Below are 16,205 nucleotides of genomic sequence, written 5' to 3'. Positions count from 1 at the left end.
TGTGTGTGTGTGTGTGTGTGTGTGTGTGTGTGTGTGTGTGTGTGTGTGTGTGTGTGTGTGTGTGTGTGTGTGACACTGTGTGTGTGTGTGTGTGTGTGTGTGTGTGTGTGTGTGTGTGTGTGTGTGTGTGTGTGTGTGTGTGTGTGTGTGTGTGTGTGTGTGTGTGTGTGTGTGTGTGTGTGTGACACTGTGTGTGTGTGTGACACTGTGTGTGTGTGTGTGTGTGTGTGTGTGTGTGTGTGTGTGTGTGTGTGTGTGTGTGTGTGTGTGTGTGTGTGTGTGTGTGTGTGTGTGTGTGTGTGTGTGTGTGTGTGTGTGTGTGTGTGTGTGTGTGACAGTGTGTGTGTGTGTGACAGTGTGTGTGTGTGTGACAGTGTGTGCTGCGCAGGGGGGGCAGAGCTGCGCAGCAGGGGACCAGAGCTGCTCAGGGGGGGGGCAACAACTACCGGAGCAGAGCAGGGGGGGCGGGGAGCAGAGAGAGAGGGGGAGTGGAGAAAGAAATGGGGGGAGTGGAGAGAGGAGGGAGAGGGAAATTTTAATCCCGGACAACGCCGGTATCTCAGCTAGTGTGAGGAGGCTGAGGGTGAGGGTGTGTGTAGCCTTATTGTTTGTGACATCACCCCACCCCGCAGGCCAATGAGAGCATCAGCCACCACCAACCAATCAGTAACAACCCACAGACAAACAATTTTTCACATATATATATATATATATGTGAAAAATTGTTTGTCTGTGGGTTGTTACTGATTGGTTGGTGGTGGCTGATGCTCTCATTGGCCTGCGGGGTGGGGTGATGTCACAAACAATAAGGCTACACACACCCTCACCCTCAGCCTCCTCACACCGCGTGCCCCTCTGACCGAGAGACAAACGCTGTGCAGCTAACTCCCTAAACACACAATAAACCCACCCTAGCGGGACCCGCCAGGTACCATCCACCCCACCCGCCGCTCACACCCTCCATCCGCCGCTCCTCACCTCCACCCACCCCGCCGCCTGTCACACAGCACCCACGCAGCTCCTCACCTCCAACCTGCCCCACCCACCCCCTGCCTCACACGCTACACCCAGCTGCCGCCTGACACACAGCACCGGCCCGCAGCTCCTCACCTCCACCCGCCCCCTCCCCCACTGCCTCACACGCTGCACACCACCCACGCCGCTGCCTCTCGCCTCAGCAGGGACCACCGGGAGCGCCAGGGAGGGGGGGGGGGAAGGAGCGCCCGACGCTTTTCCTCCTCACCACACGTCCCCTCGGGGACCGAGGGGAGCACTGGGGGTGGGGAAAGGAGCGCCGGGGACAGGGTGACCCAGCGCCGGGGAGAGGGGGGATACAGGCACAGGGGATGGGGGGGGCGAAACACTGCCAGGGACAGGGGGGGTAACAAGCACCGGGGACAGGGGGGAGAATGATGAGGGGGGAAAGTAATGAGGCCCGCAGGGGGGGGTGAGTAATAAGGCCCGCAGGGGGGGGGAGAGTGATGAGGCCCGCAGGGGGGGGGGGAGAGTAATGAGGCCCGCAATGGGGGGAGAGTAATGAGGCCCGCAATGGGGGGAGGGTAATGAGGCCCGCAACAGGGGGAGGGTAATGAGGCCCGCAGGGGCGGAGAGTAATAAGGCCCGCAGGGGGGGGAGAGTGATGAGGCCCGCAGGGGGGGGGGAGAGTGATGAGGCCTGCAGGGGGGGGAGTGTTGTGGGGTGCAGGGGTGAAGAGTCATGTGGGGTGAAGGGGCGGAGAGTGCTATGAAGTGTAGGGGGGTGAGAGTGCTGTCCGTTGCAGGAGGGGAACAGTGATTTGAGGTGTCTCAGAGGGGAATTGAGCTTTACGGGGGGGGGGGGACCGAGCTGGGAATGGGGAGAGGAGGAAATCGAGCTGGGAACGGGGGAGGGGAGCGGAGACAGAGGGGGAGCGGGAAAATTAACTCCCGGGCAACGCGGGTATATCAGCTAGTGTTAAATAAAATAACAGCACAAATTGCTTCAAACATGAAGCTTAGCTATCACACACGAAAATTGTTATTATTTTGTGATAGCCATGCTTCATGTTGCGCTTATTCTCCTTTGTCCTATTATTGTGATCCAGCAGAGGACAAGAAAAATCTATGTACAATATTCAGTGATTAAAACAGACATCTTTTATTTATTTTTATGTAATCTTTCTATTTTTAGGCTAAACACAAACTGTTGGAATTGGTAAAGTACCATATCTACTCCATGGCAGCAGTAAGTGTCTCTTTTAAATATAGTGCTATGATATTTACATAACCTGCGTTTCTAATACTGCGTCGATTTACGTACTGTTACAAACCGCTCCCTTTATGTAGCGCTGCCGTTTGCCCAGGCTCTTCGCGACAGTCTTCTAGTGTTTAATTTGTAGAAAATGGGGACAAACATGTGTATACACACAAGGGGCACTCAGGCCTCAACCTTCAGTTGTTTATTTCTCCATTACTGACACTAAACATTTTAAACACAATCACTTTAAGAACAAAAGAAATTATAAAAGGAAGTATCTTCTCCTGTCAGGAGTCTAACTCACATGCATATCCCTATCTGCAATATTGTCTGGCTAAGCCAGTTACCAACTTTAAATAACACACAGAGATAATATTGACTCCTTAACTGTCAGATGGGGACAGCGTCCCAATAGATCCTCAGTTGCTGCAACATGTGGGGGGGCCATCTACCCTGAACTGGATCCTGGGGAGCGCTGTCCTCCCAGCCTCCAGGCTCTAAGAGAGAGTTAAACAGCCAAACTAACTGCTCTATATTCCCGTTACTCAATTAGGAGAGCAGGTGAGGGAAACCAGAACCCTTGTAAAGTCTGATATGGATTTCCTATCCACCAGCCTTAGAGACTGTTAATCTGTGGGGCGGATCACATCCACACTCTGTCTGCAATCACTTCTATAAATCAGACAGAAAGCTGCCCACTATGCTGGGACTATGTCACAGTACGTATAGTAAAATTGTTTGCATGGTTTGCTATAGTACACCACAGTAATTGCAATAAAGGTGCAATCCTATGTTTCTGGACAGAAAAACAACATTGTATAGTATAACCAATTGACTTCCTTTAACAAATATAACCATGCTAAAAGAAAATGCTTAACTCATTTGTTTTCTTTGGAATGTATTGCAAATAACATTTCCTTCCAACTGGGCTTTATAATACATACTGTATACAAACTATATGATGAAGTTGCTTTTTCCTCCACAATATAACAAAGATACGCCCTTTCCTCTGTTGCTCGACTGCTAAAACTCTGACTCAGGCCCTCATTCTCTCCCGTCTTGATTACTGTAACCTCCTGCTGTCCGGACTTCCTGCCTCTCACCTGTCTCCCCTACAATCTATCCTAAACGCTGCTGCCAGAATCACTCTACTCTTTCCTAGATCTGTCTCAGCATCTCCCCTCATGAAATCCCTCTCCTGGCCTCCGATCAAATCCCGCATCTCACACTCCATTCTTCTCCTCACTTTTAAAGCTTTACACTCTTCTGCCCCTCCTTACATCTCAGCCCTAATTTCTCGTTATGCACCATCCAGACTCTTGTGTTCTCCTCAAGGAAGTCTTCTTTCTACCCCCTTTGTATCTAAAGCCCTCTCCCGCCTTAAACCTTTTTCACTGACTGCCCCACACCTCTGGAATGCCCTTCCCCTCAGTACCCGACTAGCACCCTCTCTATCCACTTTTAAGACCCACCTTAAGACACACTTGCTTAAAAAAGCATATGAATAGCACTGTGGATATTCTGAACACATGATACATAAAGCTTGGCCCCCTGCAGACGTACTTACCAGAACTCCCTCCTACTGTCTCTGTACGTTCTCCCTACCTAACAATTAGACTGTAAGCTCCTCGGAGCAGGGACTCCTCTTCCTTAATGTTACTTTTATGTCTGAAGCACTTATTCCCATGACCTGTTATTTATATTATCTGTTAATGATTTGATTACCACATGTATTACTACTGTGAAGCGCTATGTACATTAATGGCGCTATATAAATAAAGACATACAATATAATACAATACAAGTCAAAGTATCTCTAGTCGCCAAGAGAAGTAATGGTAAAAGTTAACACCATGCTATTTGAAAAATGCAAAAATACATGCAACGCATAGCCCCAACAATACATGCACAGCATGCACCCAAACATACATGCAATACATACCCCCAAAATACATGCAAACATACCTCCAACAATACATGCACCGCATACCCTCAAAATACATATAAAGCATGCCCCCAACAATACATGCAACGCATACCCCAAAAAATACGTGCAATGCATACCGCAAAAGATAAATGCAAAGCATACACCTAAGAATACATGCATAGCCTACCCCTAAAAAATGCATACAAAGTATACCCCCCAAATACGTGCAACGCATACTCCCAAAAATACATGCAATGCATACCCCCAAAAATATATGCAAAGCATACCCCCAAAAATATATGCAAAGCATACCACCAAGCATACATGAAAAGCATACCCAAAAAATACATAGTGACAACCTTACTGAAGCTTGCACACACAAACAAAAGGAGATGTTTGGGTCAAACAGCCCATTATCAAGACTCTACCTTATATGATTCAGAACCCTATATAAATACCTTCTAAGTAAATATGAATCACAGAGGCCGCCATTACCATGTCTGATGTCACAGCATCATGCTGTCATCATGGGTATTACATCGGCTCTGGCTACTGGACCCACCAGTCAGTATGGCAACCATGTGAGGGGAAGTCTAAGCAAAGAGAAACCTGTTGTCATGGGAGACAAAGCTATTTACACCTTTTTAACCAGGATCATTCACTGAGCAAAACAAGATAATGAAATAAATTGAAGTTTATTTGCACAAACTCGCTTACACACAGTGGAAAACAAAATACAGACAAAAAGACACCCTTACTGGGTGCCTGGGGTCAAAAACTAGACTTTCCTAGGTGCAGGGAACTCTACATAAGTGTTTTACCCAGACCGGGACTTAGCCCGGAATCTCCTGGTTCCCAAATCAACGTGAAGTTCCACATGCTACCCCTCCCTTCTCTTCTGAGAACTTGGACTTTCTTGACCGCGAGATATCCCAAATCGCATCAAATCCCAGCCATGTCCGCTGCGTTTGATATTGAGAACTTGGCCGCAGAAATCGGGACTTAATCTCTGGTAGGCAGGCTTTTCTGGCTTGAAATCGAAGCTGGTTTGCTCTGCTATTCGCGCAAGAGCAACTTTGAAAAGCCAGCCCGCGCTCTTACTCCTGGAGATCTACAATTTAATTGGCTCACATATCTTTATAGTATTCTGAGTTTCATTCACAAAACTCAGCAACCAATCAGCGCTTGGGAACTTTCCAAGCAGCCAATCAGAGCCACGCTGGCTAGAAAAGCCGGGTCAGCAGCAAATCTGAAATTGCCAAGGGACATGCGCAAGTTTGCTACCTCCAGCCCTGGCTATCTCAATGCCACCCGCTGGGGCAGGCTCCACTAGGTCTTGCAGAGCAAATGGCAGCCCGGGTGACTGACATTGTACTCCGGACCTGGGTACTTGAGCCCTTCCCCACTGCCCATTTGCTTATGACACCTCTGGCATCCTCTGACTGCTTAGAACTCTGATGTCCAGCAGACTTACCGGTGCCTATGGGTTAACCCGGGCAGCCTGTTTGGGCATCAGTTCCGAAAGTCCCACGCACATTACTTTACAATACATTACAGTACTTTACAAGTCATTACAGTACTTTAATAAAGTATGGTTTTAATATTCTCCTAAGTCTCTGGGTATGGGGCACAGAATAGTAAAAGTGTTGTAGTTTATTTCTACCTGCTTTATTCCCCACAGTCTTGCTTTTTGAACTTAGTCTGGACTCTGAGAGTCCCCCCTCAACCTTATATACAGTTGGGGCATCCACAAACCCAATACAGGTTCTGGGTCACCTGGGCACTAGCTGGGGTACCACCCTTAACCTAGGGATCCCCTCAGCTACAGGGACACTTGTTCATCCCTGTGCCCCATTCACCTTTCTGGGCTATGCTGAAGCAGGGTACCCTAGTGGTGAGTCGCGCTTGCGTTTTCATTGGGAGATATTGCCGGGACAATGTGCCTACATGCATCTGAGAATCGGGCATGGTTCCTGGGTACATTTATAGGGGAACTGACAACTCCAGACCCCAACTACGTAGGCACATTCTGACAACAATTACTCTGCAAAAAAAAAAACCTTTGAAACTCATCCCCTAGCAATCCCTGCTCGTTGGCTTGCCCGGAAAGGGAAGAACACATAAAATAATTTTATTGCAATTGATACATTGAAACAGTACAATGTTACTGGGCCCAAGAGCTAACTCTCTTCGACCCTTATACATGGATCAGAGGTAACCAAAATGGGCTTAACTTTTATTTGAGAGATAATATAATACCCTCAAAGAAATTACAGTAATGGTACAAATCATACATACATTCAGAAATGCACGTGTATAGAAGAAGCTGTTGCACCTGGATAAGCAGCCATAAAATAAGGGAAGTGTGTAATGTTCCTTCGTTTCTCCGCATGTCCTCAGAGCCAAACAAACTCCTTCTCCGTGTTGCATACTGCATGTACTGACGTCACCCAATCCGTTTCATCATAGAATACGACTTCCTCAGGGAAGATCAATCAATTCAATTAGTGCTCGTATGTATAGGGTCGAGCGAGCCACTGAAGTGGGGACTATCTAAAAAATTCAAGCTCCAAAAATAAATGAAAAATAATCCTAAAAAGGGTGACTTTACAGAAAAGGGAGAAAAAAATATATATGTGCAGACCAATGAACACATAGAGCTGCATATAGTATGAATATACAAACATATCCATAAATACATCAAATAATGTTGGGTATTCAAAATACAAGAAAAAAAATACAATTTCAATTCAAATGTATAATAATTATAAATAAGGATATATATATATAAAAGCATATATTTAAATGTAAACAAGAGATTTTGAACAAGGAAAAGCAGGTAAGTAATGACATCCAGTGTTGAATATTCATCACATATTTACCCACTTCGTTGATGTCTTCAACTGTTTGAGCCTACAGGTGTGCCAACGCGTATTCTAAAACTTGCCGGCGTCTATCACCAACAAGACCCAGGTACATGCTGGGTACATGCTGGGTACATGCTGCAACATTTCAGTGACATTTCTGCAGAAAGACTAATGGCCCGTCGGATTATCACAGCAGGGGTCCCTGGCAGTCCCATTCAGTTTGAATGGGACTGAAAGAACCCACGCTGTGTTAGTCCAATGGACCATTAGTCTGTCTGCAGAAATGTCACTGAAATGTTGCAGCATGTACCCAGCATGTACCCAGCATGTACCTGGGTTTTGTTGGTGATAGCCCCAGAGTTTCCAAGGCAAGTTTTAGAATACTTGTCGGCGCACCTGTATATGCTGGTTTTCTCAGAAGCTGGTTCTTATATGCAAGCTCTCCAAACGAGTTTGCCATAATGGTTCACAATACTAATGACCAGTAACATATATTTCTGCCTCACAAAATTTGATCACACAGACCCTTATTTTGACTGGAGCGGTAGCAGAGGCCTGTTTGTCCATAAGGTCCACGTTTAGAGATAATGCTGTTCCATGTTGCAATTCCCTTTTTCTGTAGACTTCCGTGTTGCGATATGTTGATGTCAATGTGTAGGAAACTATCTGTTAACAACGGGTACTCGTGCTAAATAAGTAACGTGTAAGGATGTGAGTTATACCAGGTTTAGCTAACCTAAATAAAGTGAAATCCTTGCATTAACTACAACAAAGCTCTATGGACCAGCGTTATTAGGAGGGCTTCTGTTTTCCAAATAATTAACAGTAACGCCCGCTATAGTTAACGCAAATTTGTGGAGCTTTGAAGATCTCCGTTAGCACTTAATGATTTCGTTATTAGCGCATTGTCAAGTAATAAATGGAGCTCTGTGGATCTGGACCTTAGTGAGTAAATATACTGTATTTTCCTTGTAGAACATACAAGTGACCGTATCGCAAATCATACTGTACATCAATACAGAAATAAAACATAATATTTAAACGATACAAAACATAACATAATGTATATTTTTTATTGGAAACCTCTCTTCACAATCACATGTGGAGAAATGACCAAATTAACAAATTCTTAGCTCTATGTAACTGTCAGCAGACTTCCACCTAAAGTAATAGAAGGATATAGATAACACATATAACTCCCAATCAGTATGAAGTAATACTTAAAGACTGAAGGAGGAACATTTCTTTAAAAATTTTTTAAAAAAGCCTTCACGATAATATACCCTAGCACTTACCAATCTCAAAATAAAGATGTAAGGATCCCCTCAGGTGCCTGACACTCGTCTAACTGAATAAATTAAAGGAATTGCCTACAGTGATGAATTTAAAATAAGAATAAACTGCTAGAGTGAAAGAAGGAATACTGTATACCTTGACATATACTTGACATTTGTGTGTAAAAGGTGAGAAATATCAGGAGATAGCAGCATTATTAGTGGGAGGGGCTTTAGTTGTAAGACAAAGTTACTCATTCTTTACGCATTGTAAATATTTGTTATTTACTCTTCTTCTTTTTACTGCTCAGCTTACCATAGACAAACTTGGCACAATGACACAGATTCTGACCTCTGCTAATCAGATTATGAACATCAACATAACTGCGAATGTAAGTATAGTAAGGGTTGTTATTTTGTGAACTGCAAATGGTTTCAATTTATACAACATTTTTTCTACTATTTTCTGTAAACTAAAACTGTGATTGTGGCAAGGTACAAAAATAAGCTATTGATGTAGTTACCTGTTATTGGGCTTTAAAATATTTTTCCTTGTTGGGTAAAGGCCTGAACAGAGTTACTATAATCCAACCAGTCAACTGTAAGATTCTAGTTAAAACAAGAGAGCAAAGAGTTGCAAAAGGGCACTTACTACTATATGTAACAATGTAACAATCCCAATAAGTGCTCTGTTCTGCTTTGACACCTTCTGGTTTCCGGAAGACACTTCATGACCCATTGAAATAAAACAACATCAATAAATTGTATAGCAAGAGAGGGGATTGTGTGGATATACTAAGCAGTACTATTCAATAAGACACTTTCTGGTACCAGAAGATATTTGACCCTTATTTAGTAAGCAGTACAATGCAATATTATGGCACCATAATTGTGAAATAACTATGGGCCATAGAGGTAGATTGGAAAGAATGGATAGCTAAGCAAGTAGGGATTCACCCATATTAAATACAGATAATACTAGAAAAGCTATAAAGACTAAATTCCATGGAAGGAAAAAGGCAGGAGCAGTTAAACTAAGAAATTGTATAACATCTAAAAAATATATCAAACACTCACAACAACCTTAAGTGCATGCTTGCTAATGCACGAATCCTGCAGATGAAATGGGAAGGCTTAAAATAGCCAAGAAAGAGCAATATGATATGATAGGGATTAGTGGGACACGGTGGGATGGAACTCAGGACTAGGCAATTCATTTAGAAATGTATTCCCTTTTTTCGGAGGGATTAGGCAATTAGAAGAGGTGGCAGATGTTTATATATAAAACCAGGTTTAAAACCTATTATAAGAGAAGATGTTTATGGAGGGATTTGTGAAAATATAGAGTTGAAGTGGACTGAAATTTACAAGCGAGATAAATTACAAAATGAATGTTGGTAAGGATCTGCTATAAACTACCAAATATTTGGAAGGCTAAGGAAGCCAAACTACTTTTGCAAGTGGAGAAAGAAAATGAATAAGAAAACAAAAAGGAAAGGGCCATTACACGACCTTGTCATATCAAACAATGTATAAGTACTAACAAATATTGAAGTGATGGATCATTTGGGAAACAGTTATCATCTCATTTGAAATAATAGAGCAAAAACAGTCTTGTATATGATCAATAATTACTCAATTTTAGAAAGGCAAATTGGAGCTAAAGTATCTAAGGAACACTTTATAAGGGATACATTGGGATGAAGCTCTTGCAGGAACAAAATACAGGGTAAAATAAGGCACTTTTTTGCCAATAATAACGCATTTTTAGGTTACCGTAGCTTGACTTATCCAGGCCGTAGACTGTTATATATAATATGCAGGCACTGTTTTCACAGGCTCAGTATTACAAGATTAGTACATAGGGCCTTTATTTAAAAAGTGAGCTAGATGCAATGTCTTGTATATAATGTAGACCGTGTTCACTTATGTAACTATGTATTGTTGTCATCTTAACTCTGTGCCCAGGACATAATTGAAAACGAGAGGTAACTCTCAATGAATTACTTCCTGGTAAAACATTTTTATAAATAAATAAATAATAATCATGGAATGATCAGCTGACATTAATTGTTTGGATGCTGCTTTACGTTTTATTAAGGAATAATATTCAGGAATACATTTTGGAGAAAGTTATTTTTAGTTATAGTTAGCATGAATTTACCAGGAATAGGTCATACCAGACTAACATTACTAGTGTCTTTGAGGGGGTAAGTAGGAATTTAGATAAAGGCAATGCCTTTTCAGTGGTCTATTTAGATGTTGCAGAGGTAGGGTGCCACACAAGGTGTTAGTGTACAAATAAAATAAATTGGTATGGGTAAAAATATTTGCATCTGGATTGAAAACTGGTGGAATAATAGGGAGCAGAGAGTTGTCATCACGCCCCCTGTCGCCTTCCCGAAGTCTCTGCACAAAAGTGCAACTATCGCTATAGCAATGGCAACAAGTGACGTCAGCGGTCGCAAGCAAGTCACCGTTACTGAAAGCGCGGCCTTTGGCAGCACAGCAAAGACCAATAGGATACTATTATGCATGAATCAGGGTGTAGATGGTATGGAAAACAGTATACTTTTGCCACTTTAGAAATGTTTAGTAAGACCACACCTTAAATATGGAGAGAAGTTTTGGGCATCACTCCATAAAAAAAAGACTGGAAAAAGTGCAGCGAAAAGCCAAAATTAATAAAATTAATAAAAGGGATGGAAAGTCTGGCTTTTCAGGAAAGTATCCAAATTAGGATTGTTTACATTAGAAAAGGAGGTGTCCAAGTCCAATGGAAGAAACTTTCAAGGTAATTTTTCATCCCCAGGACAGTAGAAATTACACTGGGTGATGACCTGCAAACGAAGGAAATGATATTTTATCAGCAGCAAAGGCAAGATTATTTATTGTAAGTAAAAATGTGGAATTTACCACCCATGCAGACAGTAAGGGCAGATAGAGTAGATATTTTTAAGAAAATGTTAAACATATTTTTACGATAGGAAAGGTAAACAGGGCTGGATAAGTTGCTCTGTGGTAATGTCACTGTTGAAACGGGTGAACCTAATTGGAATTCCACTGTCGGCTCTTTGTGACGTTTTAGGCAAGTCACTTTATCTCCCTGGGCTTCAGGCACCAACATGACATTATAAGACCTACATGGAAAGGACTCATTGTTTCAACAAAATTATATGTACAGATCTGTATACACTGTCAGCACCATATAGTAACAAAGGAGAGATAGGGAGTAGGTGTATTATACATTTTATTGGACCAACAAATAGTTGATATGTTACAATCTTTTGAACCTCTCAGAGATTCTTCATCGGGTAAGCCCATGTAACATATCAACTGTTGGTCCAATAAAAGGGATCAACCACGTACTCCCTCTCCCTCCTTTGTTACTACATGGAAGAAAGGACCAACATGGCTACCTACCCTTCTTTGAGCAAATATAAGAAAACATATAATATGGCAAAGAAGTTAACCATAGGAAGGGAGTGGATCCAGGGATAATTGCCATTACTGGGATCAGGAAGACATTTTTTTCCTCTTGTGAGATGGAATTAGAAAATATTTCACTGGAATTCCTTGTGTTTGCCTTCCTTTGGCTCACTGTAACTATAAATATAGGATGAGTTGCCCAGGCAATTACATTTAACATAGGTGGAAGTCAATGGGCCTATCCTTTTTCAACCTTATCAGTATGTAACCTTCCAGCACTAGAAAGCACCTTACAGCCCATTTAAGTGGATGTGCGGTGAGGTGTCTTCCAGCATTGAATGATATTTAATGGTATAGCTCTATAAGTTCGACATTTGTTGAAACTCTGAGTCAAACTTGCAAAAGTATCAAAAGGGCAATCAATTTAGCAAAAATGTTATATGAAAAAAGGATTGCAAAGAAAATAAGATCAACTCTAAAAAGTTCTCTAAAATATTAGAGAAGAGTATATACTGTAGGACACTTTCACGGTGAGATGGGCAGGCAAATTATTGGAGAAAAAGCAGAAGTATTAAACAAATTCTTTGCCTCTGTATTTACCAGCGAGGAATCCATTGCAAAAATGGTGCAGCAGGAGGAAGCCACAACCTCTATATTAATAAAAAATTGGTTAACTGAGTAAGAAACGCATAGGCGACTTAATAAAAAATAAAGTAAATAAAGCACCGGAGCCCGATAACATGGACCCTAGAGTTTTTAAGGAGCTAAGTTCAGTAATAGCCAAACAATTACAGTTAATATGCAAGGAATTCATTTCCACAGGCTCAGTATCACAAGATTGACTCGTTCATGGGATGAAGAACCAGAAATGACACAGAGATCAAATAAAAGGGTGTTTATGTCATCTGGAGCCAACAGACACAGCACAAAGTCACCTAAGAGAGCTATACTCACTCAACACAGGGGGAATCCTAGCAGTCCAAGGTGCCCGGTGCGACCAAAATGGCTTACCCGGTGCAGTTTCCACTCCTGTGGGGGATTGGGAACTCCAGGCAGCACCAGTTGCAAGTCACAGGCAGGCACGAGATAGGATCTGGGAAACGAGGATTCAGAACAGCAGGTTTCAGCAAGGAAACGTGGAATACCGTAGGGATTCTCAAGGATGGGGGGGGCGTAGACTATAAACCACTGGGTTGACCCTCTCCAGGACAGGATAGGGTCCGAGGAACCTGGGTGCCAATTTTAACGTGGGCACTTTGAGGCAAATATTTTTTGATGAAAGCAAGACCATGACTCCAGGGTTATATTCATGGATCCTGCAACGGTTGCGGTCAGCCTGCATCTTTTGCCTAAATGTTGCCTTCCTGAGATTCTCTTAAATCCTACTCCAGGAAGCCTGTAGAAGATAGATCTGTTTATCCGCTGCTGGTACCCCAGAACAGGATGTGGTGATGGGTAGAAGAGATGGGTGAAACCCATAATTAATGAAAAAAGGTGACTCCAAGGTGGACTCGTTGCACAGGTTATTGTGTGCAAATTCAGCCCAGGGGAGGAGATCAGTCCAGTCGTCCTGGGTGTCCGAGACAAAACAACATATGTATTGCTCCAAAGACTGGTCGGTACGCTCTGTTAGACAGTTGGTTTGTGGGTGGTAACCCGAGGAGAATTGTAGAGATATCCCCATTTGTAGAGCAAAGGAACGCCAACATTTTGAGATGAACTGTGGACCCCAATCAGAGACGATGGCTTGTGGTACTCCATGCAGACGAAAGATCTCTTTGACAAAGACATCTGCCAATTTGGAAGAATTGGGAAGACCTCTCAGTGGGACAAAGTGTGCTTGCTTAGAGAAGCGATCTGTGAACACTAGGATGGTGTTCATCCCTTAGATACCAGCAACTCTACTATAAAGTCCATGGACAAGTGAGTCCATGGGCGGTCCGGAATGGAAAGGGGATGTAGAAGGCCAGGTGGTTTGCTTCTAGGAGTTTTGTTACGGGCACAAGTAGAGCATGCAGCAACGAATTCCCTGATATCCTTTTGAATGCTGGGCCACCAGAATGTCTGCTCGATCAGGTCAGTGGTTCTTCTCGTACCTGGATGTCCTGAAAGTTTCGAACAATTACCCCATTCTACAACCTTTCTCCGAAAGGGTGGAGAGATGAAGAGGCGACCTACGGAACTTCAATATCATCAGAGATGTTAGACTGGTTCATGAGAATACCATTCAAGGCGTCAAACGTGTTGGCTGAAAGTATGAGTTTAGAAGGAATTATAGACTCCAGGCGGTCCTCGGGTTTGTCGTCAAGCGAAAACTGATAAGAAAGGGCGTTGGCCTTGACATTCTTGGAACCTGGTAGGAAGTAAATAATAACTCCTGGTTTTCGAACCCAGATATCCCAGATCCGTTTCCCTTATAAGTATAGAGCTTCGAAGAATGGGGGAGCACAGGGTGAGAGGAATACAGTGGTAGTTGGATCAAACTTCAAATATGACCGGTCCACATTAGGTTTCTTATCTGTACTATTAAACATTGTCCTTTCATTTGAAATTGACTTTTGGAATATCTACACTGAGGGGGAGTGAGGCGGAAGGAGCGCAAGGTGACATGGGACCCTGCAAGAGGAGTCAAGTTAACCCTGATGTGTACCCACTCACACAGGGCCGTGTGAGTGTTTGCATATTTGTCTCACACACTCCCTATCCCTTCCCACACTGCCACCTAATGTGGACCGGTCGTATTTGAAGTTTGATCCAACTACCACTGTGAGGATAAAGGGGCCGATTCACTAAGCTACGTTAACTAGCGCTAAAATGGGTTATATCACTCGGCCGCAAAAGGCTGAAGCCATAAGCGCTATTCACTAAGGCTGTTTGGCGCATTTACGGCCTGCCTTGCCCAAAAGGGCCATAGCGTGCGATCACCTTCTTCCCCCCCTGATATCGTACTAAAAGTTATTTAGCACGATAACTATTATAAACAAAGCAGCCTGTAAGAACTGCATGGAGACGCTGCGCCTCAATGCACGGATCTTACAGGCGATCGTGCTGTACAAATCTGATTTTTAATACTAGGGTACATGAGCAGGGGGTCTCCTGAGCTGAACCACATTGGTTTCAGGTCCGAGGACCCCCTACTTCAGGAGATTTAGGCCCCGTTATGGGGTGCCGGTATCCTCTGCAGAATTTAAATGTCCCGGTCACGTGACGCGGGAGCTTTAAAGTGCAGGGGATACCGGCACCCCATAAATGGGCCTGTATCTCCTGAAGTAGGGGGCCCTCGGACCTGAAACCAATGCGGTTCAACTCAGGAGACCCCCTGCACATCTACACTAGTATTAAAAAACACATAACAATAAATAATAATTCATTACCATATCAGTTAGCCGCTATGGTAATGAAGCTTCTTTAATGTACATTTTAATAATAGTGTGTGGGAGCAGGGGGTCCCCTGAGCTGAACCGCATTGATTAATGCCTCAGAGACCCCCTGCTTCCCGAGTTACAGGCCCCGGTATGGGGCATCGGGTGCCAGTGTCGGTGCCATCTTTATAGCGTAAAAGACGCGACGTGGGCTCAATAAAGATGGTGTCCACACTGGCACCGATGCCCCTTACCGGGGCCTGTAACTTGGGAAGCAGGGGGTCCCTGAGCCACAAATCAACGCGGTTCAGCTCAGGGGACCCCCTGCTCCCGCACAAAATTATTAAAAATACATTAAAGCAGCTTCATTACCGTAGCGGCTAACCGCTAAGGCAATGAAGGGGTGAAGGCATAATAGCATGTTTATTGGGAACAATTGCCCCCAATAAACATAGCAATATACCACACACATCCCCCCGCCCCCTAACACACACAATACTGTAATGGGCAAAAGTACTATTATCCACTTATGGATAATAATGCATTTGCCCATTAAACATACATTAATCACAATAAATAAATTTTGTACTCACCCTTGTCCGGCACCCACGATGAAGGCCATCTTCATCTTCCTCCCCGTCCATACACTGGGGTGCTGAAAAATATACACAATAAGAAAAAGTGACAAACTAATGTCCCCTAACCCCTTAATGACATTAGCGGTAATTAACCGCTACAGTCATTAAGGGGTTAAGACACCCTGACCTGATACCCACCCTTCACCCATTTATTTGTACAGTGGCTTTATCATGTGTATATATATATTATAATATATATTATAATATATATATTATAATATATATATATATATATATATATATATATATATATATATATATATATATATATATATATATATATATATACTGTTTATGCATGATTGACCAATATACAAATAAATACTGTACATGGCCAAATACAAATCTCTCCCAATATCAAACTGCACCAAGCAAAATCAAAATCTAATACATCAAAATACAAACACTCAATTTGACAATGTGTACACAATACAATTAATCTGTGCATCATGTATACTATGTCAACCAATGCT

General features: G+C 43.1%; 1 protein-coding gene across 4 annotated transcripts in view; it reads left to right on the top strand.

Moving 5' to 3' along the window:
* STAB1 (stabilin 1) overlaps window positions 1-16,205 on the top strand; it is a 474,288-nt gene that overhangs the window by 172,815 nt on the left and 285,268 nt on the right. For all 4 annotated transcript variants that reach the window (XR_012788655.1, XM_075575004.1, XM_075575003.1 and 1 more), the window contains exons 16-17: window positions 2,170-2,223; window positions 8,615-8,695. Coding sequence is in view for 3 of the 4 variants with exons in the window: in XM_075575004.1 (XP_075431119.1) it covers window positions 2,170-2,223; window positions 8,615-8,695 (135 nt within the window). In the remaining variant the exon portion in view is untranslated. The remainder of the gene's footprint in view (window positions 1-2,169; window positions 2,224-8,614; window positions 8,696-16,205) is intronic.

This window comes from Ascaphus truei, chromosome 17, assembly GCF_040206685.1.
Source record: "Ascaphus truei isolate aAscTru1 chromosome 17, aAscTru1.hap1, whole genome shotgun sequence".
Lineage (NCBI taxonomy): Eukaryota > Metazoa > Chordata > Amphibia > Anura > Ascaphidae > Ascaphus > Ascaphus truei.
Note: the sequence above shows the minus strand (reverse complement) of the source record. Positions and strands in the feature narration are given on the sequence as shown.